The 27,949-nt window shown below is 41.6% G+C and overlaps 1 protein-coding gene across 1 annotated transcript; it reads left to right on the plus strand.

Moving 5' to 3' along the window:
* Positions 1-857: 857 nt before the first annotated feature.
* On the plus strand, positions 858-26,351 carry LOC128146830 (dual specificity phosphatase 29). The gene is made up of 4 exons (XM_052798674.1): positions 858-945; positions 9,625-9,838; positions 19,202-19,422; positions 24,518-26,351. Exons 2-4 carry the CDS (start codon positions 9,654-9,656, stop codon positions 24,763-24,765), a joined length of 654 nt encoding a protein of 217 aa, XP_052654634.1. The 5' UTR covers positions 858-945; positions 9,625-9,653; the 3' UTR covers positions 24,766-26,351.
* The last annotated feature ends 1,598 nt before the right edge of the window (positions 26,352-27,949 follow it).

Below are 27,949 nucleotides of genomic sequence, written 5' to 3' on the forward strand. Positions count from 1 at the left end.
TTGTCTGAGTTGGCAACACTGAGGCATGGTTTGCTGCAGAACAAACACTTGGGGAGAGGACATTGAGTACCAGCTGCTCACATGTGATTACTGATCCCTCCATCAGACAGCCCTGTGGGCCACGAAGGTCACCACTCTCGTAGCGAACAAAGTGCTGGAGTGGAAAAGGTGTGTGTGGCTCTGACGCTGGGGAACCCCGATTTGATCTGTGATGAATCTGGCTGTGGCTTACTACAGAAAGTTTGAGACTTTCTTCAATAGGAAGGCATGGAGCTTTTCAGGAAAACTTTTTAAGGAAGTAGGGAATTTTTCAAAGGTTGGAGAGTGTACCTCCGCCTCTTTTTGGCAAGCTGTGCCCGTGTCACCAGAGCTAAGCACCACATCACCTTCTCAGCAGAGAAAGGCATTTCAGAAGTCAGATGGATACTGAGAGCAGCAGCGCTGAAGAAAACCAAGACAGTAGGTAGGGGAAGGTGGCTTTCTGGTGGTGCCCATGCAAGAGAGGAGGACCTTGTCGGGTTGCCACCTCTCCCATTGCCTGTTGTTGTGCCAGTGCCAAAGCGCTTGTGCACAGCAGGACAGGAAACAGCAATGCAATGCTCCTAACCCACATGCAGCAGTAAACGTAGCACCGGGCTCAACAAGGGGACAAGAAAAATAAAAGATGAGTTTTGTTTAATTATAGTTGACGTGCAGGCATCACATTATCTTAGTCATACCGAGGCTAGGTAACTAATTACCAGGTTTAATGTTTCAGGTCACATCAGGGAATAGTTTTACCAGCAGATGTAAAGATAGTCCTTTGGAGTGGGTAGCACTCAAGGTCAGAGTCAGCAAATCCTCCTCTAAAAATAGACTCTAGTTGCAAAATTGGTAAGATTTCTTTTGTCGTTCAGCCGCACTTCACAGGACCCAGCTACCTAGAGCACCCACCTAAGCCTAGAGGTAAGGCTAAGCAACATACATTTTCTGCTGTACTTCTTGTGTTCCTTTTCTTCCTTTTATAACCTAGTTTAAGTAAACCAGGGAGAGGACTGAGAGCTGGTAAACTTTCTAAGGTAACCAATAACTTCATAAACTTGTTGCAGAGAAAAAAAAAAAAAAAAAAGCTTAAAACTATTGCAGAGTCAAAGAGGTTTTGAAAGTATCATTTATAATTTTTTAAAAAACAAATTGGTCATGTTACAGAAATGATTTTATAAAATAGGAATGAGGTGCCAAAACTGTATTTATCTTAGAGATAATTTCTATTTAAAAGTTAGGAATAAAAATGCATTTTTTCAAGCTTTTGTAACATCCATCCCAGAATATTTTGCTTATTCTTCGATAATTGCTCCACCCTCCAGCCAAATCTAACGTTTCCAATTGAATTACAATTCTCTCAGATGACGCTGTGTTTTAAGTTTCTTTGGGCACTCTCATAATATTTAATGAAATCTCAGCTTAATCTGTTTTAAATTAACCAGTTCAGTCAACAATAAAGAATGAGGGCAAAAATAAGTTTTTAAAAAGTCATCAGTGGCTTAGAAATTCATTGAAATAGCTGGTTAGTTTTGAATATTCACAGCAGGAGGGTCTGGGAAATAATTGCACAGAGGCTATGATTCTTCTGGTTTTAAACTGTTTAAAGATGAATGCATTGGATTAACTATTTGACAGTCCCTGAACGCTTCAAGCATAAGAATGCAGGGGTAAAATACAGGAACTGAAGTAAATGACAGGTTTTGGTGAAGACTAGAACAGGAATAAGGAACACAGGATTGTGTTATTCTGCGCTTAAGTATAATGCAGGTACCCCAGAGATTTCTGGTTTTGGATGTACACTGCTTTGCTTAATTCTTTTAGAGCTCTTTCAGAGAAAGATTTTTTGAAGGACTTACTCCTCCTCCCTCCCAAGAACTATTTGTACAAAATTAATGTTTTTGGTCTAGTGTTAGGGAAAATAACCACCCAAGGAACCTTTGCAGCACCATACCTCATTGCAGTACCCTGGGGTGCAGCAAGAGCCAGGTTACACAGGAAAGCATACAGCTCTTCATGGCTATTGCCAGGATTTGGAGTCTGAGCAAAATGTCACGGGGATGGCATATCAGGGAGCACCATTTTAAATTAATTTAGTTAAATCATCCAGAAAGCAAGCTTTTGTTACTGCAGCTAACTGACACTCAGCTCAACTGATGTACTCCGAGTCATGAAAAGCTTAGAAACCAAAGCACCATTTACCCTCCTCCCAAGTGCAAACACTGTGCTCCAGACAGCACATGCATTGGCTTCTGCAAGGAGAACTTTCCAGTTTATAAAACAGCCCTCTGCTTCGTCATACTCAAAAAGGGCAAGTACTTTTTCACCCTGAAGTACCTGGCATACTGGCTGGAAATGGAAGAACAGATCATTTCTTAAGAATTCATGAACTTGCTCAATAGATCCTCCCTCATTACTTCTGAAGACCCTCAGTCATTAGATCTGATTTTTGTCTGCCTTCAGCACTGAGAGAGTGCTTACCTGGAGAAAGGTTACTAAACTAGATTCAAGACTTTTGCACATTTTTTTCAAAGCGTAGGAAAACTGGTATTCTCCATCCTTACCTTCTCTCAGGTACTTCCCTCTCTTGTTACAGACACTGTTCCTCCATGGTCTTATCTAAGGTGGTTATTAAACTGAAAGAAGTAAATAAAAATAAAAGCATTATTTTTGCAGTTGGCTGGAAGCCAAGAAGGTCTCAGGTTTGGACCCCCTGGAAGATAGATGTCCTCTGATTTCAGTGGCATTGAATTCTACCTGATAAATAAAAACATTCAAATAATTCAGCTCTCCATACAACATCAGAAAAGAAAATAGGAATAATTTCTCAATAACAAGCACTTCATGCACAAAAATGATTTCTTAATCATAATTGCAGGGTGGGGGTTTTTTCCATTTTATTGTTCTTTCAAATTTAGTGTTCATGGCAGTAGATAAATTCAGTCCCCGGACTTGAGGGTCAAACTACTGACAAATTTCAAGGGTACCATGTTTATCTCCTACTGCACTGCTGTGGGCATAAGGTCTACTGGAAATGTCATTACTTCTGTAGACGTCTCATGAAAGGCCCAGAGCTGACAGATAGTCTGCTTTGGTTTATTTTCTTTCCCTCCCTTAGCATCTTGATAAAAAAAACCTTAAGGTATCACAGCTCCACTCCTTTTTTCAGAGCTGTCACAAGGAAAGAGGTAGGAAGCAAAATCTGAAAGCATCAAAACAGGAATAAGATTAAAAACTGCCTCCACATTTACAAATAGGTTATATATTTAGGTGTTTTCTGGATGCTGAAAACCTTCAATTCCCAGCTAAAGCAGAAGAATTTGCGACTGCTTGGTATTTTCAGGGAGAAGTAACTTTTAGACAACTCTGAGTACAAAACCAAGGCTGGTACACTTGGTGCACACCAAATTAAATTTAATAAAGCCAGCATCAAAAGCCCCACTAGCACAGGTGATTGATGTCATATGGGCTGGGAGAACTCCAAGAGCAGAAACATGGGTGGTAAAGAATTTAAACTATTCTGCTATATAAATATGGACTGAAGCAGGCATTAAGTCCTATGTCAGGCAGGACAAAACAGCTAACAGGATTACAGTTGTTCCTTCTGAAGGAAAGAGCAAGGAAAATTGTCTTCTGCCTCCATTTTCCTTCCTGCCTTTTATTTGTTTAGCCTCTCTCATTGCAGGTTTGTACCAACACCATTGGGCTCTGACCTTATTGGGGTTCTGTAGCTTGAGGCACAGAAACACAGCTACAAATTGGCAGCCAGAGTACATATGCTTGGGACAACAGCAGTGATGGAGGAACCCTCCTGGGTCAGGGAGAGGTGCAGAAAAGAAGGGGAGAGGGTACATAGGTCCTTGCAAAGGACAAAGGCAAATGCAATCCTTTCCTGTGCATGTCTGCCATTTCCCCCCCCCCCAAATCTCTACAGCTGACTTGGATCTTAACTCCCAGGCATAAATCTTGCCAAATTGTTCGGCATCTTTATACACAGCACTACGGCTTGCACAGCACGTTGAGCCAAAAATATTAAGAAACATAGTATTTTGTTATGTAGATAATGACTTGCAGCTTTCAGTCTCAAAGTACTCAAACTTCCACTACATCTGGAAAACCAGCATCAGAAACATACACACCACCACCGAAGCTCTGACGTTCACCTCTAGATATGAACCTCAGCTTTTTCCCCCACATCTGTGGGATTACCAAACTATAGAGCTCATGACTGACATTTCCAAAAGCATTAACTAACCCCTTAAAAATTTTGAGGTGGGGGAGGCACATCCCTCCAGTTGAACAAATTTGAAAATGGGCCACAATGTTCTGTGACTTCCCAGGGCTTTCCTGGAAATTTTGGGTTAATTTGAGTAGTTCCAAGGGACACTAGACAAGGTGCAGAAAGGATATCTTTCACTGCCATATCACTGCTCTAGCCACTAGACTGTGTTCACTCTCTGAATTAAACAGCAGATAAGACTGGTAGATTTTCCTTTTTTTTTCCCTTGCACTTGCTTTCCTCCCTCCCTGTTTTGTTAAAAATAAAATAAAAAAGCTAAAAAGCTCTGTAAGAAATTCCATTTGGCAGCTGTCAAGTGGATAGTGAACATAAAGAAGAGATTCCTTTGCTGTGCCTAATGCATGCTGCTTATCCAAATTAGCCACACAATTACTTCTATCAATGCAAAAATAGTTTAATTTTTTTTTTTCTAGCGCACAGCACTTGAGAACAACTTAAAATGCAGTGTAATTTGCCACAGTGTATGTCCTGAAGTGGCTCACTAATGAAAAGAGGATTAACTCTCCATTATTCTGAATTACCATTTTGTGAAATCACTAACAATATTTTCATTTATATACGTATAACCCAAGGGGGGGAAAATATTCCAGCCATCCAAGTGATTAACAAATAAAATTCATTAGATAACATGCACTTTGTTCTTATTTATGAAGAGAAAGATTAGGATATAAAATGCAGATGACTGAATTTTTATCATCCTTGTTCTGATAATACACTTAAGTCCATGACAGCGTAACTGGTGAGTGCCAGCAGTTCAGCGTTACACACGCAGGCTGGACTGAGAAGCAGAACCCGCAGGATGCCAGGCTCGGCGGACGAAATCTGGCAGGCTTGGGCATCGGAGCCCAGTCCCACCGAGGTGGGCCCAGCCCTTGGCTGCTCACCAGCCACCGCAGGGTGGGCGCTCGGCACAGCACAGCAGAGCAAGAGAGGAGCCGTGGCTTGGGCAGAGGGGAAGAGCGGGACTAGCCACAGGTTGCCCTGCCTCACGGGGAAGGGAAGTCCTGGCCCCAGATGCAGGGCTCCGTTCCTCACTACACCTCGAAGTTGGGCTCAAACCTTCCTGCCCAGGAGAACCTCTCTGGGACAAAAGCAGTTCCCTCTAGCTGGCCCTCCTCTTCATTCCTCCCCCATGAAGTAAGAGAGGCTGTCCTGGGCTGGAGCAGCACTCCCAGGAGCAAGCAGGCTGCAGAGTCCCTTATGCAAACCAAGGGCATGAGGACCGGCCCTACTCCAGAGACCTTTCACATCCAAGGTTCTGTGTCCCCAGCATGGTATGGTGCCATGAAGCGACTGCCAAGCTGGCACAGGAAAGCTGCACTGGTACAGCATTCAGCCTACGCTAACTAGTCTATAAGGCAAAGCCTTTTTAGCCCCAGTGAAGCACTGCAAGGGGTGGGAGACTGCTCCGATGAGCCTGTGCAGGGGTAACCCTGCAATCTGTCTGCCAGCTGACTGCACCGGGTGAACACCCTGCAAGGGACAGTCTCCCCTCCCCAGCGGTCTGCAAAAGAAATCTGAGCTTTCCCTGCCTTATACAGGGAAGTTTTCCTTTCCTTATACAGACAAACAGTCATCCTTATATCCACCACAGCATTAAGAACAACCACCAAAAAAAAAAAAAAATCCAATCCACTTTTCACTTTTTAATCTAGGAGGGCAGGCTTAGGAACAGTCTTCCCTCAGCTCCATTCAGTGTACACAGAACAGTCAATAAGAGATGAGGTTAGCCATTTTTGGTTCCTGGAAAGATGCAAGTCTTTCCGTCCTTCTCCCCCCAACCAAATGTTTCATGGCAATTGATTCCAGAGCTCAAGCAGCAAAACAGCCCCCTTTCCCCCCTTCCCCTCCTCCTAGTTAAACTCTGTTACTTCTTACTTAGTCTAGAGTCAAATCTGAAATACATATTTTATTAGAGAAATTTCAACTGATGCTTTCCTGTGCTTTAATTCAATTTAAAAACCCTGCAGCAGATAACACTGGCAAGGCATAAAAGAACACAGCTTACTTGAAAGTTTGGGGACCATATGGCTTCCCAGGACAGACAGAAAAGAGTATTTCTCAGCAATGGTCTAACTTTCAGAGTGCTAACCAAGCTTCAAACTGAGATGGTGTTGCAGTACCACAAACGATCATTTGCAGATGTAATTGCCCTGTTTTGAGGTCTGCAGTCTATGAGCAGGACTATTCGTTTAACAAACCAATGTGCTGTGGCCACCAAGCATGATTACTGATTACACTGCTTTCTCTTCTTCCCTTCGTTTCCTCCCCTCCCATTTTATGGAGCCATGAATAAAAGCACAGTCAGTCCTTCAGCATCAAGGCAACAGGCTCTCAGTTACCCTAATTCCTTACTAGACAAATAGCAGTTCTTACCAAGTTCTAGATAACAGCCTATTCACTCCCAAAGTCAGACTGTATTAGAGTTGTAGCTCTGACAGTCTAATACTACCTACACTGTTGAGTCTGCATGTAGAATTAGCATAATTCTGGCATGGGAAAGAAAAAGGCTCTCCTGTGGAATGGCTACTGGGGGCACAGAGATGGGACTTGGTGCTACTCAGAGGCACGCAAGGCTGAGCCCAAGGTAAATTTGCTAGAAGCTGGAATTCTCAGAGCCCTTTACAAATCTCAACAGAGGACCACTTAGTTAAACATCATCATCATGTTTTAGGAAGCTTGGCTGAAAGATAGATCCCCCTGCCAGTGAAAGCAAGCCAATTTTTGAATAAAGGTGTACGCATGCCAAACAAAAACTGAGTCCACAATTTTGCCTAGCTTTGGAGTAGGAAAACAGGAATCATTTGGCTTTTTCAAGTTTTCCAGAGAAACAGAACATGACAGGCACAAAAGAGCCCAAACTGAGGAAACAAACCCTATGGGTACATGGGATGTCAGTGGAAAATGGTCATCCTGCTTTCAGGAGTGCTCTACAACAGCCGCATGAGCGCATTAGCCAGATTTTTGTAATAAAAAGGACACAAATGTCACCAGTGGCCAACACAAAAAATTTGTGGGAGCCACTACAGGATTTGTTGCCTGCAAGAAAGGTGGATTTTTGGCAGGCTGTATGTGCACACTTCATAAGATCAAGCCCAACTCGACCTCTTCTTGTTACGAGTCTTGTATGAACTCCAAGGTTCAACTTCTCCCTTCAAGGGGATGAGAGACAGGAGCAACTGCCGCCCCGAGACATCTGGGAATCCAGCAGGAGAAACAAGACAGACCTAACAGGGAGATGGAGCAGACAAGGAAGTCTGCAGCAAAAGGCTCGCAACATGGGAAAAAAAGGGAAACTTGTTTCAGAGGACAAGAGGGGAAGGTGGTTAAGTGACAACTGGCAAAGAAGAAATAAATAAATAAAATAAGGGGTAAACAGGAGGTCAGGCATGTGGCCAGCCCCAAATTCTAGTTCCTAGACATTTCCTGTAGCATAAAGATCAGCTGCACGAGCAGTTTAACTTTCCTGCTGACAACCTGCAGAACAAAATGTGCTTTGCCTTCAGAAATGTGCAAATCCACAGAAGAAAAGCAAAGGAGACATTACAACACCCATGTCCCTCACAATAATCTTTCTTCGACATTGTGCCTGGATCTATGACATGAGTATTTGTCTGGTAGTGTGCCATTTCCAGTGCTGTTACTTTGGACTGAAAAGCTCTCATGTACACCTTTATCATTTGTCAATCACTTCCTTGTTTCTTCTTCTTTACTGAGAATACATGCACATACTGTACCTTCACTCTCCTGCAAAATTTTCTTCAAGTAATTAAAAAATTAAAGTAAAAAATAATCTGAAAAATCCTTGACCTAAACACACCCAACACTCTATGCATGGGGATACCAGCCGACTTCTTTAGCAGGACAGTGCACTGCCACACCTGAGCTAAGGAGCACAGCATTGCACTCTTGCAGCTGTACTGCACCTCCAGCGGCTGGTACAGTTGCTGCTGGTGCAAGAGTTTCTGTATCACATGTTATTTCACTGAGCTTTTACCAGATATACTTCAGCTGCAGGGGATTAGGAAAGTTAAGCATGGATACAAAAAATCCACCTGTCCAAGTGACAAGACTATTCTTGCAAACCTACAGTTACCTGCCTCGTCCCAAGGCAGTGTCTTCATGAAGGCATGGATGGGAGAAGTGTTGAGACTCAAGTTAGTCTCTGGCCTTTAACTTCACTCACCGGCTTTGTGAAAACTCCAGGCTGCCTTCTGAGCTCCCGCTCAGCGCCCAGCTCCTAAGTAAGGCACAGCCTTGGGGAAGTGGGGGAGGAGGGAGACCACCTAACTGGGCTGTAACTCTTGACTCCACAGCTGAAGGAGGCAAACTCTGCAGGGGAAAGCCTCAATCAGTACAGCAGCTGAGGAAATCACAGCAAGCAGGAAAGAATCTGGAGCTTCAAGAGATATGTAAAGCTGATACCAAAGGATTCAATACTAGCAGATAGCTCAAGCACATGGGACATCAAGGTTGTCGGTTCTGAGCAATACAGCTCTGACAGCATGGCCAGGCAAAGGGTGTTGGTTTTGGCAACATTAATGATACTCTGATTTTAACTACAGGATAACATTACTCTGTTGCTCCCTTCTATATGTTCATCAGTGCTTCTTCCTACCCACTTGGTATGTATGCACCTAGGTTAAAAAAAAAAAAAAAAAAAGTGAACCCAGAAAGAAGGAAGTCCTTGAGCCCCATGCTAGCTAAAAAAATATTTCGTCAGTCAGTCAGTGGTGCTGCAAAAAGGCAAACTCTCATTCCTGCAAAAAGCCTATGAGGTTCAGTGTGCAAGGCTGCATCGAGATCTTGAAAGAGTAGAACAGGTACACCCAGCATTCACCTGAATGGACACATTTTATCTCTCTGCGTTGCTGAAAATCACATAAAGGTGAAGCCTTTAGGAGACTGACAATTAATGATAAAGAAACATCTTAAATTTCCCCCACTCACTTCCCCTAGCTGCTCTAGATCCCTTGGATCAGGCTGCTAGACCTACCAAATTCTTACCAGTGGATTTTCCAGGAAACAAACTCCCAGTGGAAACCAAACTTCAGTGATCACAAACATTTGGCTTTTGCTCCCATTGCTGGTAAGCTCATCCAACAAAGTATTCCTTGCCTAGTTCAGGGGAGGCAGAAATCCAGGTGCGAGTCTGTGTCTGCCACAGAGCAGGTACATCCATCTCACACCATGCCCAGCCCAATCACACCTGGCCAGCGCTGCTCCCAGCATTCCACAACCGGAACAGAAGTCACTTGCTTTGTGCTTCCTCAGGTTAACATTCTGTTTTGGTTGCATTCCAGTTTCTTGCACATCCTGAGGGCACTACTCCATGGACAAGATGTCATCAGCAGATTTGAATGCTGGGAAGAAAAATGCATACATAGCAATCAAAGTAGATCCTGACAACGATTACTGTACCCCAGGTGCATTTGAATTGGAGCGACTCTTCTGGAAAGGATGCCCAAAGTACACTCATGTCAATGAAGTCTGGCCCAACCTCTACATAGGAGATGAGTAAGTGTACATAGTACTTCTCTTCTACATAGGAGATGAGTAAGCTCTACTAAGTACAACTCACTGAGAAAGGCGTTTCTTTCCTCCTACTACCCATTCATTAGTATTTAGTGCTGACGATGGGATTTGATGAGCTACTGAGAGATGCCAGAGTTCAATAAAGCAATCGGAGCCTGGCATGGCCTTACAGATCAAGGCACACAGTGTTTGTCACTGCCACTTCAAGAAAGCACTGGGTGAGTGCAGCGGGGTCTACTGTTAAAGACCGCATAACAGGAGCAGCTGTGGCACCAGTGTAGGCTGCAGAGGTTGAAGCTAGTCATGATCTATTTTTAAATGGCTCATTTCGAGTAATTTGTCATTTATCTCTGAGTGAAAGTCCTTCCACAGTTACACTGACAGAAGAGCATGGCCTAGATGTGTTGGACCACAGCTTAGGTTGGTTTAAGCCTAAAATGTAATTCTTGAAAAGTGACTGAAGAGACAGCTCAACCACAGTGGTATTTCTGCATTTCCAAGCCTGTGCTTGTGTACATGGGATACTCTGCATTTCCAAATTGCTCAAAAGATTAAAACAAACAACAGAACCCTGCGGAAGGCAAAGCTGCAGAGATGTGTCTCACTGATCAGACCAAGTGTGATTTGGAAAAAAAACAAACCCACAAAACAGACTTAGGTCTGCCGAGCACAGTACTAAACTAGAAACAGCCTATGCCAACAAGCAGAGACTACTGCTGCAGCAGGGAGACATGCCATCAGAAAATCCCCCAACCCAAACCCTGAGCAGAAGAAGAGAGCTTTTCTTACCCCTTAGGCATTACTGGTCTACTTCCCATTTTCTTCTACACCCTGCACTAACATGACATTTATTTTACATCATCACTGTAAGGCACAAGCAGGAGCCCACTGGCTCCAAAGTTCTCAATAATTTTTTAAAAGGTCCTAAAATTCATCTGTTGCCAGCTTATAAAAGAGGAAAGATATACAGCCTTGAAAGTTACAAGACTCCTAATATCATCAACCAATTACTTCTGTGGCGCCAGAGGCAACAGAAAGACACATGAGTTCTGGGCTTTAACCAAGCCTGGGCTCCCCCTTTTAGAGACAGAAAATAACAAAGCAAAAAACCCAGAATTAAGCCATGGGAAGAGCCTGGCCAAATGACTCAGGAACAAAGGAAAAGGGAGTTGAGTTGTCCTCGTCCTCTCCCCCTCCTACCCTGCCCCTCTTGTTAGATGTTTCTGACTCAAGATTCAGTGTAAAGAACAGCCCCTTCTGGCATTTATTTTGTTCTTCCTTGTTCAGAATCACCAGCAGAATTATTTTGAGTGAAGCCGTTAAAAGAATTTCCCTCTTATCTCTGTGATGAAGCTATAGCTCTGTCCTCTAAGCAAAGGGATCTAACGAGACAACAGGTCTTTGGACAGTCAGTCTTTAAACCCAGAACACCAGCCAATGACTCTTTCCTGTAATCATTCCTGTAGCAGTGTTTGTTACACCTTGTAATTTAATAAATGCTAGGAGGTGTGACTGAATACAACACACACCTGCACTTAGTACAAACTAACCAGAGGAACAGAAAACCAAGCTTCTTGAGAGCTACACCACTTATGCTGGGCAGTGTATTTCTGCAGGGGACCAGTCTTAAGTCAGGAGGAAAAGCAGTGGTGTTCCAAGGGGAAACAAGTCCGCCATGTGACTGCGACAAAAGAATGAGAAAGCAAATGGAGGAGAAAGAAGCGAGGAGCAGGTGTGGGGTGAACAGACACAAAACTTCACCAAAAAGTGGGGCTCCCTGAAAGAGAACGATTATTGTCAGCCGGATAAGGGCAAACTTGACATCCAGTGGCAGAAAATCTGAGATGAGAACTGGTCTGCAGGCAAAGTCCAGGGACCTCTGTATCTTTCCTCAGTCAGCTCCACATCTTACTTCTGACCAACAGCTTCCCCTTTCAGTGTGGCAGGGGTTTTTGTATTGTTTTATTTTAAGATCTTGCTGTAGCACTGGTCGCCAAAGAGCTGCCATGGAGACGTGAACAGATGTTGGGTGTATTTGCATCCTTAGCCATGCTAAATTAAGGTTGTTCTTGAAAGAATTTAGTGGAGCTCATCAACAAAATCAAGTGAACACACACATGCAGAGTTTATCTTCAGAGCTTTCACATCTGTGCTTCATTCCTGCCTCCTGCATTTACAAGGTTAACAGGACTTGTGACTGCTTATGGAAATGCTAATTAATTACCCTGACTACGTAACCACATCTTCCTTCTAATGCAATACAGGCTATCAAGGAGCCCTGTGAGGCCACTCAATCCTTTTGTTACAAGGCTTCACTGCAGATGTTGCCCAGAGGCAATGAAATCTCCATGAGCCTGTCAGGCCCAGAATAATCAAAGCCTCAAAATATAACATGCTGTGTTCAGCTCCAATTGAAATTTTCCTCTAGCAAGTTCCAAGGACTTTTAAAGACCAGACACTAGAACTTGCAGGAGACAGCCCAGTGATAGGAATAAAACATGCTTTGCCAAGATTTTGATTAATCTGCTACCAGGATTAGTGCTTGCATGTATCCTACCCACATCCAGAAGCCTTCTAAAGGGATAGAAAGCAGCTTTGTCTTGATCCTTTCTTTCACTGGTCACCAGGTTACTTGCATGGGCAGTTTTACTGGCTGACACCAAGCCTGCTTGGTTCACTGCAATCACATGGAAAAAATCTTGCCAGTTATGCAGCTTGTAGTTTCTTCTTGTGGCTCTTCAGTGATCGCTTTATTACCCGAGATGATGTTCATGGTTCCACATTTCTGAATTTCAAAGAGTATTTTAGCAGAACACAAAGGCCTCCCAAGATTTTGTTTTCCTCTTAACCACCCTCTAGCTCTCATTAGGATTTAAGGCCTGATCACAATTTCAGGCCTTTCTGTGTTCTCAAACTACTCCCAGAAGAAAAGAAGTCTTCTGGAGTCTAATTCCTTACAGGTTAAATATGAAAAATAATTTTCTGGATATGCAGCTGAACTGAGGTTGCACTTCAGGAAAGCTATGGTCTGTGCTTGTCCCAGTAGAGCCCCAGGGCTTATGGTCTTGAGAACTAACACAGGTAAGGTTCAACAGGACACGAGTAACTCAAACCTACAGATTGGAGTGTATGATAATTAAAATATATAACTAAACTTTAAATATATGCTTAACTAAAACTCATTCTCTCCTCTTCCCTTTCTCCAGAAAAACAATACAGTATGGCTTTTTCCAAGTGACTAAGTAGAAAGACAATTTATACTGATGTAGAAGAAAACAGATGGGACTCACTCAGGGTAGCAAATAGTTAGCATTATGAACTCCTAGGATCAACACCAGTATTTATCATACAAAAATAGGAATGTATGCAGGTTTAGATTATAACAACATTCTTGAGGACATAGTTTCAACTCTGTTAGTATGAGAATCTGCCAATTGTAACAGCAGTTTAACAATCCAGAAAATCGGATCTGTAACACTGGACGATAAACCTCTTAAAGCAGCAACCGTTTCCAGGACAAGTAACACTTCCCCACACAACAACATCTCTGTCTATAGGCAATTTCTAACACTTGCTGAGTGACTGAAGTCAAGACCAGGAACTGACTGACTGCATCACATGTGTTTGATGCCTTTGCTGTATAGAAAGCAGAGAGGTATTTTCTGTATCTAGGTTGTATCACTTACAAAAACAATATCCACTGTTTTGGGCTAGAGGAAAATGGACTACTAAATCTTGTTCTACCACATATTATGAAGATCCTGTTCAGTATTTTCTGTGGTAACTAAAAATTCTTCTAATTCACACCGAACAGGAGGTATCCACAGAAATGGAGCAACACCTCAGAAGGAAAAGGGGATACAATGCTACACTATCTCTAGACTCCCTCAGTGCTTTGGTAACTCAGTGGAGTTACCAAAGGAAATTGGGTCAGTATTATTGGAAATTCTCAACATCTCTTCTCGGGAGGGAGAACTGCCAAATTTTCTTAAGAAAGTGTCAGTATTGCCTATATTCAGGAAGCTTCTTTCTGACATTGACCATCTGGTAAATTATCATTCTGCATCAAGCTTTCCCTCAGCATTTAAGAAATTGGAAAAGTTTGAGAAAGACAATTCCTCTTCTAGTAACAAGTTGCCTCAGATTTCCTGGTGTTTTGTTGATCTGGGTCACATCAATTGGTGGCTTTAAGTCTACACTGATTCGCATGAAGCTTAAGAAACTTGGCTCTACTTAGAGCTTGCAAGCATACCAGTTGTCTGGTTGACGAGTACCCGCTAGAAGGTGCTCACTTACCTGTGGAGGGAGCTGCTCTGCCCACACCCTCATGAGGCATTTTGCAGGATTACTTCCTTTCCTTTAGATGCACTTGGGTTTTCATCATGAGCCACCTTCTCTTCCCTTTGTTAGCTGCTTTTGAGATACTTAATACTTGATGTAGAGGTGCAGACTGCAGTGCCTGCAAGTTGTTTTTCCCTCTCGTCCAACTCCATTGGTTTGGGCATCTTCCTGATGAAAGCAGCTGGGACTAAAGCTTGTTATGACAGTATTTTTGAAGAGGGAAAGGATTTGGTACCCAGGAGACGGCAACTTGAAAGGAAAGATTTTCTTTCACATTACAACTACTGACATTGTTGCTTCCAGAAGAAGGCAGAGTTTGCTGCAGCACTTGCTTTTAGTCCTATGAATCTTAGCTTTAAAACTGACAGCAGGCACAGTTAAAGTCTTGGACAAGCCCTTTACTTGCCCTTGCACAACTGAAGAGGTATAAACAGTCTTTTGGGAACCATCTGAACATGGATGATGTTTTTGTTTGGGTCAGTCCTCCCTCTTGGCGATAGTCTGTTATTATCAATATATCCCCTATATGAAAGAGTTTTTATCTCCAGTTTTCACTGTTTAGGTGGCATTCTCATATCAAAGTACTCCCCCTTGTCTCAGAACTTTAAAAACATGTTTATGAGTCCATCTGTCCTACAGTAAATGCAGGGTCTGATTCAGCAAAGCACTGAGCTTTTGCTTAATATGCTTTGCTACAGAAAGAAGGACTTCTGGGTATGCTTAACTTTTAGCATATGTTTATGTGCTCTGAATTGAAGAGCTGATGAGTTTTTACACAGGACCAATCTGTCCAGTTCATCTCTTACTAAACTCAATTATACTGGAATTTTCACTGTTATCTCCCAGTGCCACACTTCACCTTCTCTGCATAAGAACACATTCAAGGCAGACACTGGAGACCACACTTGCACCATGTAAAAGGAAATCAAGTGCTAATAGCACAGATGGTGGAGGTATACAAAATGCAAAAGTAGTCAAACGCTTCATGGCTTCACCCTACGCTGGCATTTGCAGCAAACTCCTCTTTGCAACGGCTACTTAAAATTCAACCATAATCACAAAAATGGAAATATTAATTGCAATTGGTTGGGAAATAGCAGTACCCGAAGCAGGAAAAAGAGAAATATTCTTAGCTTGACTTAAACTCTGGTAGTGAGCCAACTGCAAGGGAAAAAAATCTGTGCCATTTCTAGCTGAAAGTGAATTAGAAATAGAGTTATAAATTCTCCAATAAGGTATATGATTCATGTACCCCTGAATGATCCCATGCTATTAGTCACCTCAACCAATTGGATATTTGCAGATTATTTATGCTTGATTTTTTCCTTCCTTTCATCGAAAGTACTGACACCTCAGGCATGGTAAAAACTGCAAGGAAGACCAAAAGCATTCCCCCCTCCTTGGGATGTAACCAGGAGTATCATGTGTGATAAAACACACAAAAAATTAGGCTCTGATTAAAGTAAAGAGATAATGAGGGATGCTTCCACAACAGCATCCACACTACAGATTCAGCTGAGGTTGGAAAGCAAGCCAAGTCCTTCACAAAAAGCTGGAGTTCACTGATGACTAAAGCCAGTCCAAGCAAACATGTCAAGGGGCACAGTAACATTTCTATTTACAGGCATATAGGTCCCCCTCTATGAGGGCTTAACAGCCTGTTTCTTGCTCTCTGTTAACTGGCAATCAACATGCTGCAGATACAGCATGACCCCAAGTTTAACTGCTTATATTATGGCAGTGTCAAGAGTCTCAGCACAGGCTGTCCCTGCCCAATAGCATTTATGGTCAATGGGCAAGATAAAAAGACAGCTGATGGGAGTGAAAAAGCAGACAAACCCAGGTCAGTATGACGAGTGGTGGTCCAGCTGGGCTGTTTGCCTAGCTTTTGGGGAAAGGTTTTACAAGAAAAAAAAAAAAAGACCAAAATTTTTGAAAGAACAGTAGAGATCTCTCTTATGAAAACTAATTATCAAGTAGCAAGACTGAGGAGATGGAGAGAAAGGAAAAAGAGTGTAAGTGCTTCCCAATCTCCATATCAAGTTTGAAACCAAGCACTCTTGCTCTTGAAAAAGAGTGTCACTTCAGCTTTCTTCAAAAGATGCAGATTCTAAAGCCCAAGGCAGGCACCTCTTGCAGTCCTGTGAACTCTATTTTGTACTGAAAAATAACTATTTCCTCAGATCTCTACACAACACGATGTATTAGAAACCTTAGGAAAAGCTTTCCACAGATAATATTGTCCAGGGTATCTGCTGGAAGAAAGGTATCCGACATCCTCTTCACAGATTACACACAGTAGGTCAGCCTGCAGATGCACAAGAAACATACCCACAGGACCTACACTGACCCTGCTCTGTTTAGCCAAGGCAAATATTTTAGTTCTTGGTTCAACTAACAGGTTGTACAACATGTATACACAGCACAGTTCGAGTATCTATTCCAGTGAAAATGTGGAGACCCTAACAGATTTGAGTGCTCAACACTAAGCATTAATTTTCTGGAACTTTTGAAGACGAGCAACATCAGTAGAAAGAAAAAGATTATATTGGGTAAGGTTACATTCAGTCTGAAAGGATATTGCTGAATTGATTTATGTATCAGGCACAATTAAAAAGCAGATGACATTTTAAAATCAGCCTATCCCAAGCACTGAGGAAAACAGAGTATAAATTCTTCAGTGCCATAAACAGTGGAGTAGATAACCCCCTAAGTATTTCCTTGGTACACCTATAATTTACTTTAAAAAAAAAAAAAAATTTTTTTGCAGAAGATAATCTAGTTACATCTGAGCATTTACAATGGGCTTTTTGCAACAGCATTCAAGGTCGATCCTACTGTTTTACATTGTCCTTGCTCAGAACAACTTGATCATTTGATTCAAATGCTATTTATTAGCCTGAGCAGTGCTTGCAGAAGCCGAAGTTTGGTAGTATCTACAGTCCATCAAAAACTTTGTTTTTCCACTGACCCTAACTACACTACAGTCCTACTTACTATTCACAATGTAGGCCTCCACTTGCAGGGGTTCCAGTTGAGCACAGATCTCTGACCTGAAACCATCAGTCTTTCATGGTTTGTTGGATACATGCTTTGGGCCAAGTCTGGTGAATGGAAAACATATTTTCTCTATCCCAGCATCAGGGAGGCAAAACAAAATAAGGCTTAATTTGAAAGGAATCTCAAGCACATAAAAACTAAGAGAATTAGTTATTCACTGCACTTTTACTCTTCGGCCAGGACATTTAATCTGTTTTTTAAGTACTGGCCATCCTTATAGCCCCGAACAAAGTGCCTTTGCTGGCAAAGCATATAGACCATATCAGCCTGAAGAGAATCCTAAGGCACATATCTCCTAAAAGGAGGGAGAAAAAGAAAAGTCTGTCTAGGTCAATCACTGCAACAAGAATACAAATGGAAGGAGTGAGCATTTTTTAACCTGACATGAAGGTGGCAAGTCACAGCTCTAACAGCAAGATGCTGCTGCTTCTCTGTTCTCCAGAGTCTACTGAGCTTAGGCAGGCATTACCACACTAAGTGGAGTTTTTATTTACTTTCTATATCATCGCATAGGGGACTTATGACATTATTTCATGGCAAAAATACCAGTAGAGTCAAGATGTTATCATTCCTGTCCAGAAAGGAATTTCTGCAGGGAGGAATATCTCCTCAGAACAGCCAATTATCATGAGCTTAATTTAAAGAAGAGCGAGCAGAGGTAAGACCTTCAGTATCCATATCCCAGTTAAATGCTCTAATCACTAGGTTCTTGACTGCTCAAAGGGGGATTTTGACTTTGACAGAGGCTTGCAAGGTGGAGTCAACTTCAAGCTATTCTGACCTGTCACCACTAGAATTATGGAACACAACAGGTAGCCCACCACAATGTCCTGTGTGACAGCAGCTGCATTTACACATTGAAATGTTCAGGAAACATTCATGGAGAGAGGTACTTTTGGTTGGAAAGTACATGATGTGAAACAGCTTTAACTCATTTATGGGAGCAGTAGTTACGTGAAAATATATTAACAGAATAAAGCCTATGCAATTTTATGTGAAAAGCTCAGTAGTCTTCCTAAGCACTAATGGAACTTGACAGCTTTTCCAGAACAAAGCTTTCCAAATCTAAAAGCTTTCTGTAACAGAACAGAAAAGTTTTTACGTACCTGTCCACAAACTGCACTTTTTGAGGAATTTCAGGCTGCTGGCAAGCACTTAGACTGCCTATTGGGCACACAAAAATCTGGGATTTCCTCTCCTACCTGTCTTCCCTTGAGCAAGGGAAAAGAGGACAAGAATAAATTAGAATACTGGGCTAAATATATGACTTTCAGCTTTCACTGAAGGATAATATCCAATTTCCATATCTAGTTCTTTTTGCTTTAGACCTCTGGTTAACCAAACATGACAGTAAAAGGAAACCTGATAGGGAGTTGTGACCTACAGAAGGGCGAGTTTTTAAATTATTTTTATTTTTTAAAGTAGAAATGGAGAAAAAACTCAGTAACTTCTTTTAGGGATGAAGAGCTTCCTTCTGAATCCCAGATGATTTTACTACTCGCATATCACTGACTCTTTTATTAGTTCTGCAATATCAATTGATGGGACAGAAGGGGAAAGCAGCATTCATGGCTCCTATTTCAAGTTCTGCCACTGATTTGCTTTTATGACTTTAAATAATTCATTCTATTTCTTTCTGTATCTCAAGTTTCTTCTTGTACAAGATGGATAGAAGCCAGGATTGCCTACATTACAAAGGCACCAGGAAAATAAATTCATTTTTAAGGTGCTCTAAGGACCTGGGAGAGATAATTATGAACTCCAGAAGGATCATTCACTCTGAATGACAGTATCTTAAGATCTTTACAATGGTAAATGATGCATTTTTGCAGCATTATCAATTTCATTAACATTTAGAACATACCAAATCAGAGATGTTTATTTTTTTTCTGGCTTGCCGGGTAAGAAGCTTCTTCACTTACATGACAGCTCTTGTTTTAACAGGAAAACTGCGTTAGATCGCTACAGCCTTGAGAAGGCAGGCTTCACCCACATCCTCAATGCGGCCCATGGTCAGCGGAATGTGGACACAGGACCAGAATATTATCATGACATGACTGTGGAGTATCATGGAGTGGAAGCAGATGATCTCCCCACTTTCAAGCTCAGCCAGTTCTTTTACTCAGCTTCTAAATTCATTGATAATGCGCTTCAGGATGAAAGAAGTAAGGAGGGTGCTGAAAATGGTTAAAAACAGTACAGTTATTTACTCTGTCTGATTATAAGCATAGTTCCACGGCATTCAACCTAGTGGGAATGAAACAAGTCCAATGCAGTTTAACAGAGAATATAAAACTAGTAGCACAGAACTAATTTAAGAGAAGATAGTGATATAACTAGGACCCTTCTCACTGCAAAGCTAGTACCAGCCCAAGAGCCCCTTACCAAGCACTTTCATAAAAGCCCACATCACACCTTGCATTAAGGTCTCCTGTCTGATAGAAGTTTTTTGTTGTTGTTTTGACTCCATCATAAACACATCAGAGACAATCGGACATTGCACAGGTTCCATGTATTAGCTGTCTTTTCCTCAAATTAGCCCCTATCAAAAAAGGTTTAATGAATATTGGTTGCATAGTGGTGGAACACATGTGCTCTGCAGAGATTCCAGGTTGTCACTCCACAGCTTCATGCTCTGCAGCATCAGATTCACTCTACAAATACACAAACCACCTTCCTACCTGGCCATCAGATCTACCCAGAGCTATAACATTTATCTTTCTGCCATCTTCCAAGCAGCAGGGGACTGAAACAACTCTGCCAGCAGAGACCTAGAAACATTTCATTAAAGCCTTTGTAATTTCTCAGCTTGATTACCACAATTCATTATTTGCTGACCCCCAGCAGTGTTCTATCAGAAAGCTTTACACTGATGTGAAATGCTACAGCCTAGGCCTCACACTGGCTTTCAGTATTAGTCCTACTCCTTCCCCCTACATGTTTTTTTTGGTTGTTTTTTTTTTGGTTTTTTTTTGTTTTTTTGTTTTTTTTTTTTTAAATCTCTACAGGATATTTTACCAGAAACCAGCTGAGAAACTGAAGACTTTCCTGCTGACCTACAAAGACCTTAATATCAGAGGGTCACATATCAAGTTTCTAGCCTCGTGTCAGCTTCTGTTCTTGGCTGTTTAGCTCAGCTGTAGCCAGCTACTACCTGGCTTGGCCCCAGTAGCCAGCCAGGTCTTTACAATTTTACCCTCTCAGCAAGTACACCCTACAACAACAATCCCTTCCCTTGTTCAGGAGAGAGTCTTGAAAGCAGTTCAGTTTTAAAAATCAAAGTCCTAATAGCAGGAGAAACTGCTTCAGGAGCTTACTTGCTTGTGAAGAAAGGTACCCAGCATTTCAAAAAATTATGTCTGAAGCACTGCCTTTGGGAAGGAGTGGATAACTAACATGCACCTGTGTCTAGCCATGGCTGGAGGCCAGAGGTCAGTATCAGACTGGAGTACTTGAAATAAGAAATGCAGACTTCCTCACTCCCACCACCCTCCTGTTCCTGTAAGACCTTTGTCTGCTGCACTGAGGTAAAGAAACAAGCACAAGGGAAGCAGCAAAGGCTAGATAAAAACCTTGCATCCCAATAAATATTGAGGCAGGGAAGGATGGGATGGGGGCAGAGGGGAGTATTAATCCTTTTGTTTCAAAACCACATCAAAGTCCAGGAAATTCTGAGACAGTATCCAGCATCAGTCCAGCACTGAAACACAAGACCAAATCAAAGAGTGACTGGATGAACTTCTACAAAACAAATCTGCACTTAAGTAGATACTACTGCAATCATTTATGTAGCTGTGCACTGCCTGCCACATTCACATGGTTTTTAAACAAGATAGCTAGGATCTTTTCTGATGGAGGCCAATAAAATAAAGAATTACTGTAACACTCATGAAGAAAAAGAGCAAGCTCTTCACTTTGTCATAAGGGAAATGTACACTAAACATACATCTCCAATCCCAGCGAAAGATATGCATAAATGCACATATGCATGGCCCACTAAGACATTGAGCTTGAATGCATGACAATAGCTTTCCACTACACATTTACAGAACAGAATGACTGCAGAAGCTAGACTAAAGAGGCTGTTACACTTAAAGGAGAAAAGACTAGAGGCAAGTAACTAGTGCTCTCCTCCAACAACACGAATGCATTATTTGTGAATGCACATCTAGTGGAGAAAGGTGCTCTGTATTTCACGTGCCTAATGAAAGGACTATTTGCATGCATCTTCCTGACTGACAAATAGCATCCAGATTCCGAAACAGGATTTTATAGTAAGTCACCAAGTACCTATCTCCAGTGGTAATAACATGGGACTTCAATATATGGTGCTAAATACTTCTGATCAGTAATACAATTACACTCATTTGCCACTTTGCATTAGAACTGAGCAAATGCAAACAGAGGGAAAAAGGGAAAAAGAAAAAAGTTTCAACTTTTGTGACCCGAATGTACTTTGGCTGTATCACATTGTTTGGGGTGTGACCTTCAGCCAGCCAAGTGATCAAATTCATTGAATAGATGTCTTCATACAATGCTTTTTGCTGGGAAGATGCTCAATAGTCCATGTTGTTGAAACAAGTTGTCATGCAAATGAAGACGACTCTCTCTGCAACAGTCCAGAAAGCTTGGCAATTTGGATGCTGTCAAAACACAGTCCTAATGCAGCAATTCTGACTTAACCCTCAAAATCTTTGTGATGGTGAAGAAACTCCTTGATCAGAGCAGTATTTGCAGAGTGTAAGCATGGGCAGATGGACATAAGAACAGTGAAAGTAGCTCAGTTTTAAGAGTAAGTTTTAGAGGCAAACTCGAACTGTTCACAATTATGCATGCTAACATTCAGCTGTGCATAAAGATTTCCCCAAACATGCAATTTGGACCATAGAACAGCTTAAAATTTATACCAGCAAGGCCTGATTAACCTGAAAGGAAGACATTATTTTAAGAGGTTTTTAAGTTCCCTACTATGCTACAGATTTAGTAATCATTCCCTTGGTGTCTTAGTTCCTCAGAATGTGAAGTAGAGGGGAATAGCATTTTCTCTTCATGTGAAGATGTCACGGGAAAAGAATACACTAAAGACAGAGCTAAAAAAAGTAACGTGAGAAGAAACATGAGACAGATACAAGGACCCAAGGCATTTGACCAAAGACACCTTAACATTCATCACTCCATCTGACTCTGGAAAGGGAATGCTGCATCTAGACAGATTTTCAAGAAACACAAGCCCAAGTCAAGTGACCAAAATAGTTCAGGGACCTGTCAACACTCAGCAAACCTCTGGCTCTGTGCACTGGTATTTTTTTATTCAGCCACACCCTGAAGGATAAGTGGTCAGAATCAAAGACTTCAAGAGCAGACTCCCTCTTGGCAAAGAAGGTTCAGATTGGTCCTTACGTCAGAAGAGGCTACAAAATAGTACAGAAGGGACACGGCTCTGCAGAATAGTGCCAGCATTTTGCTGTAACAGGCAGTCAGATCTTGAATATTCACATACAGGAAAGGACAGACTTCATTTTCCTACAACCAGGGGGCATTTCAGAAAATTGTACAGCCATTTTTTGCCTTTGTTAACACAATATAAAACTGTACATTTTCTCCCATATCCCCTGCATTTGCCACCCACACAAAGTAAAGCCTTCCTTGTCCTATCATGTATTTTATCACCTCAACAGCAACCCATTTACAAGGTAGGAAGCTCTAAAGAGAAGCATGAAGGGCTGAACAAATGAGAGTTTTCATCCGTTTCAAATATTTGCAGTAATAATAGAAGGGATTATCATTTTCCAGGAGAGGAAGAGGCACTTTTAGTTATCAGAGAAACTGGAATTTTGCCAAGATGCCTCTAAGACTATCTGCTAGGATTAGGATGCAGACTGTAACCATTAATCCTCTAGTGTTGGCAGTTCTTGATGCATCCATTACACAGCAATGCTACTTGTGCCAAGACATCCTCTTGCGCCTGGAAGCAAAGGAGTTAATCGGCAGGAGTCATGGCTTTGCACCCAACACTTCTCACTGGGCAGAGCTGACAGAGATAAACTATTATTGGCCCCCCGACAGGATCCCCCACCCCCCCCCACCCCGTGGCAATTCAGCTTAGCAGGGTGTTAGAGAGAGTGCTCCAAATCTATTTCCTTCAGCAGTTCAACCCTTTGTGAGACCCGCTCAAGGGCTCTGAATCATTTTTGGAAATCTTTTGAAGTGTTTCAAAACCTGTCAATCAGACCTGAACCCACTTACTGTTCTCTTTCTCCACCTCCCCCAGACACAGCAAATGGGGAAGGTTCCACTTTGGCTTACATCCTTGTTAGTACCTGAAGCCAAGGACTTTCTGCCTCTGGAAGTCCAAAGTTAAACCAAGCAATGTCACAAAAGCTGAATCTTGAGGCACATTTATTCAGAGATGAAAACTATTAGCAGAGACTCTGCATTCACAGTATACAAGACAGGCCACTACTGCAAGGAGATGATCATATAAAACACTCAGAGAGGTGGTGGTGAAATGTTACTTTCATTCAACACGACAGGGTAAGGGTGACCAGCCAGAGATTTCTAAAGAACGGTTTAAGAGGTGGTTTCTTTCTATCTCCCTGGTTATATGCCTATTAACCTCTACGGCCTTTCTTATCCTCTGCCCTCAAAAATATCACTGAGCCTTAAAAAAGGCCTTGTTAGCTATATTTTACAAATGAAGTATTTGGGCATAAAGTGATGCAATCTATATCTTGAAGGACATTATTGCCAGAACAAAATAAAATAATCAAATTCGGTTAGCTTTTTGTGTCTAGCTGGTAGAACTGAGAAAGGCACCTCTGTGCATTCCATTTATCCTCATGGAAGAATGGTTTGATAGCATACCAAACCCTCGCGCACCCTTGTGCTTTGGCCATTATGCCCAAACACAGAATTACATATATGCTGCTCGTGAGGCATGTAAGATTAGGCTGCAGTGGGGCTTGCTATGTTACTTAATGCAAGCCTGCAGCCCCCAGGCCTTCTCTGCAACCTTTGTTCACAAATAAATTCAAAGATACCTGGTTTAGGATTAAATGGGTAATCTCCAGTGTAAATGTTCAGTTACTACAGTAAGATTTACAGCCTCAGTTTCCCCACCTGTCAAAAGACAGGCCTTACAAAAATGCTGGTAAGGGTAGTCAAACCACCAAACAGAGCAGGGGCACTACAGAAACCTTCACTGCCAAAAAAAGAAATTACCCAGTGTCATCTCTGCATCATTTCTCTTTGTTTCCACAGACAAGGTTCTGGTTCACTGTGCTATGGGTCGCAGCCGGTCAGCCACACTGGTCTTGGCTTACCTGATGATTTACAAGAACATGACAGTAGTGGATGCCATTGAGCAAGTATCAAGACACCGATGCATCTTGCCAAACCGGGGCTTCTTGAAGCAGCTGAGAGAACTGGACATAGCGTTGGCACTGCAGAGGAGGAATACCAAAACCAGCCTACCGTCTGACGATGACAAGAACAGCACCATGATCTAGTATTGTTTCTGGCAGGGTTGTGCTACTGGGAAAGAAACTCCTTAAAAGGAGGGGAGGGGAAGGTGTAGTTAATTACACAGTCACAGGGATCATTTGTTATTTGGAAGGAAAACCAAAGTCATTTCAAATGCTGTCAAGATGAGAAAGAACGGAAGCCAAATTTAAAACCCATCATCTTAGAGTGTTCCAGCCTTAGCAGAATTCTTTGTTACATCCACAAATAAATTTTTATCTCTGTAAAAAAGCTTTTATAACACAGAAGCAGGCACAACTTAAAGAAAACCCTCTTCTAGCAGAGTACCCCCAAACTCCTGATCCTAACCAAAGCACATGGCCTTTAAAAGAGTAGAGCTAGGCATTCCTAAAGGAATTTTGCAGTAAAAACACTGAGATGGTAGCAGCACAAATGTTTAGTCCCAGAGTTCTGAAGGATTTTGCAGGAGTTTGCCTTTTTGTGCTGTTTCCTGGCATCTCCATTTCTTCTTTCACAGTAATAATCTAGGGCAGCACAGCATTTAGAGAGCCTCTACCCAGTCTTTACAAAGGATTTTGCAGCAGACCATGCAAACTCAAAACAAAGCAAGACCCTTGAGAAGGTCAGATGCATATGCAACTATAACGGACAATTCAAGGAAGCACATACACATGACATTTTAGCAGTTCCAGTTTTAACTTGTTTTTCCTAAATGCTTCAATTGCCTGAACTTTAAAAGGTCCTATACATACAGTATCCAAATCAATTTACTAGTCCACAAAAAAAAAAACCCGACTGAGAAAATTGTGTGTTGTGACTTGTTTTCCTGCACTTGGAAAAACTAACAGCTAGAACAATAAAGAAAAATAGGATGTTCTTTATGTTGCTAAGAGGAAGGTCAACACTGAACTTGTGCAGCCCTAATAACCCCCTAAATAACCATGGATTACAACCAGTTCTAATGAGATTTTAGTTTTGATTAAAAAGGCAAGAGACACAGATAAAGCCTTTAAAAAGTATCTCACCAGGAGATAAAATTAAAAACCTTTAAAAAATAACCAGGAGAAAGCTGCTGCTGTGCTTCCAGACACCACTGTTCACATTTACTACTACCACATTTCCTGTCTCAGCTTTAGTCACCTTAATACATTACTGTCCTCCAATACAGTTGCCAATAATTGTATTTGTTGACAGAAGTAGTCCAAATACACAAATGGGGACACCAGATCTACTTTTCTGCCTAACTTATTCAATTTACTCGATACAAATTATCAGTAACTGTGTTTTGACACAATGAGAGTTTTGCCACCTCAGCAGTATTTGATATTCTTAAAATATACTGTAGAGCAGGGTAACAATTAAGCCATGCTTACCTTTTCTGCATCTGCAAAAAGACCAAGTCATTGCTCTCTCCACTGGAATTTTGCCTAATTCAATGTTATCAGGCAAGAGCTATTTATTGCCTCAGTGCCTGAGAGGAATGACCTAGCCACTGAGAGCACCCGAGAGTTCTCTTGGTCTTTACCAGCTAACAAAGACTTTGTAACTTTGGCGCAGTATGGACTGTAGCAGTCTTGGATACTTTAAAAAAAAAAAAAAAAAAAAGGGAAAAAGAACACAGGGCAGAAGTGTGCCACTGAGAACTGAGAGCATACACTACAAACCAAATAGAATTGAGCACAACTTAACATCTACAAAAAATGGTTTAAACAGCTGTTTACAGGCTTAGCATCTCTAGTGTGAAGGCTTTCCTATTCCTTCACTTCCTTTTGGGGCCCAAAACCCAGTAAATCATTCATCTCCAAACAGTAACTGTAGCCAAGGCTGCAGGCACCCATAATGCAATGCTTTTGACTTATCATTTGTATTTATCTGTATAATAAATACCTTACCTTCAAATTCTCAGGCACAGCAGAACACAATAAATACAACTAGACTACTGTTAAAAAACAAACTGGACATCACAATGCGAACAATATTCATGATAGACATACACAAACTCTGGGACTTATAGTGAATTAAGTATTCCTAAACCCGATTAGAAAAAAAAAACCCAAAACCAGAACTAAAAGGAAGCTCAAAAGGAAGTCATTTGACACTTCAAAAATAAATGAGCAGTCACAATGTGGGTTTAAAGAGTAAAAAAATTATTGGAAGGGGTCCTTCAACTCTTTCCATCTACTTCCATAGACCTTCAAATGCACCTTTTCAGAGCACCTTACTGTCTACTGCAATTTAATTCACAACCCAGACAAGCAACAGCTCTCCCGGCCTTGTCTCTGACAAACCTGCCTTTCAGACACATGGCCCCGCTCTTTCAGTTACCTTGATAGAGAAAGCTGAACTTTCTCACCTCTATGGCAGCAGTGTGTTTCTTAGCATTAGCCTTACAGACAGGAATTCTGTGCCAAATGATATACTAAAATACAACAAGTATCTACCAGGATTTCCCTCAGTCAAATTACAGGTTATTTTCTTTCTTGTATCCTGCATCCTGCTTGATAACTGCTGTAAATGGAAGAGGATTTGTAGCTGATCTACATGCAGAATTGTATTCGAACAAGGTTTTCTGGGGCCTGGAAATGGGCATTTCTTTTGCAGTCTGAGACTTGTGCAAATACACAGGAAAACTTTTCATTTCCTGAGCCACAGCTGCTTTTGGTGGAGACTGACAGAGCTTTCAAAGAGCAGCTTCCCAACTACTGATAGAAAGCAAAATACTAGAACTCTTAAGTAGTTCCCACTCATTTTGTCCTGCATAGGAGATAAGGAAACTGGCAGATGGCAACACTGACAGTGACAGAAGAATGTATCTACCATTTCCAAAGGACAGGATTCCAAGCTACTCAGACACTAAGAGCTGTTATTCTTGCATGGAAGATGAAAAATAGCACAAAACTGATTTCTCAAGAAGTAAATCAATAGACCCCCATATTCCAGTGTTTCTACACATACTACTTGAAGGCCTTAAACATGGATTAATTAAGCTTCTTTATTCTTATTTAGCAGATGGGGAAAAAAACTACCAAGAATTTGGATTACTCAAGTTATAAAAAGCCAAAACTGTAATCCTACCTTTTATCTTCTCCCTGCTCCACAAAGCTCAAAACAAGAACTTTTGATCAATGCATACCCCAGAGCTTCACTATGGAAGAGCTGACCTATATGACTATATAGGTCGTAAACAATGCTGGAAATACATAGTTTTAA

This window comes from Harpia harpyja, chromosome 10 (genome assembly GCF_026419915.1).
Source record: "Harpia harpyja isolate bHarHar1 chromosome 10, bHarHar1 primary haplotype, whole genome shotgun sequence".
NCBI lineage: Eukaryota > Metazoa > Chordata > Aves > Accipitriformes > Accipitridae > Harpia > Harpia harpyja.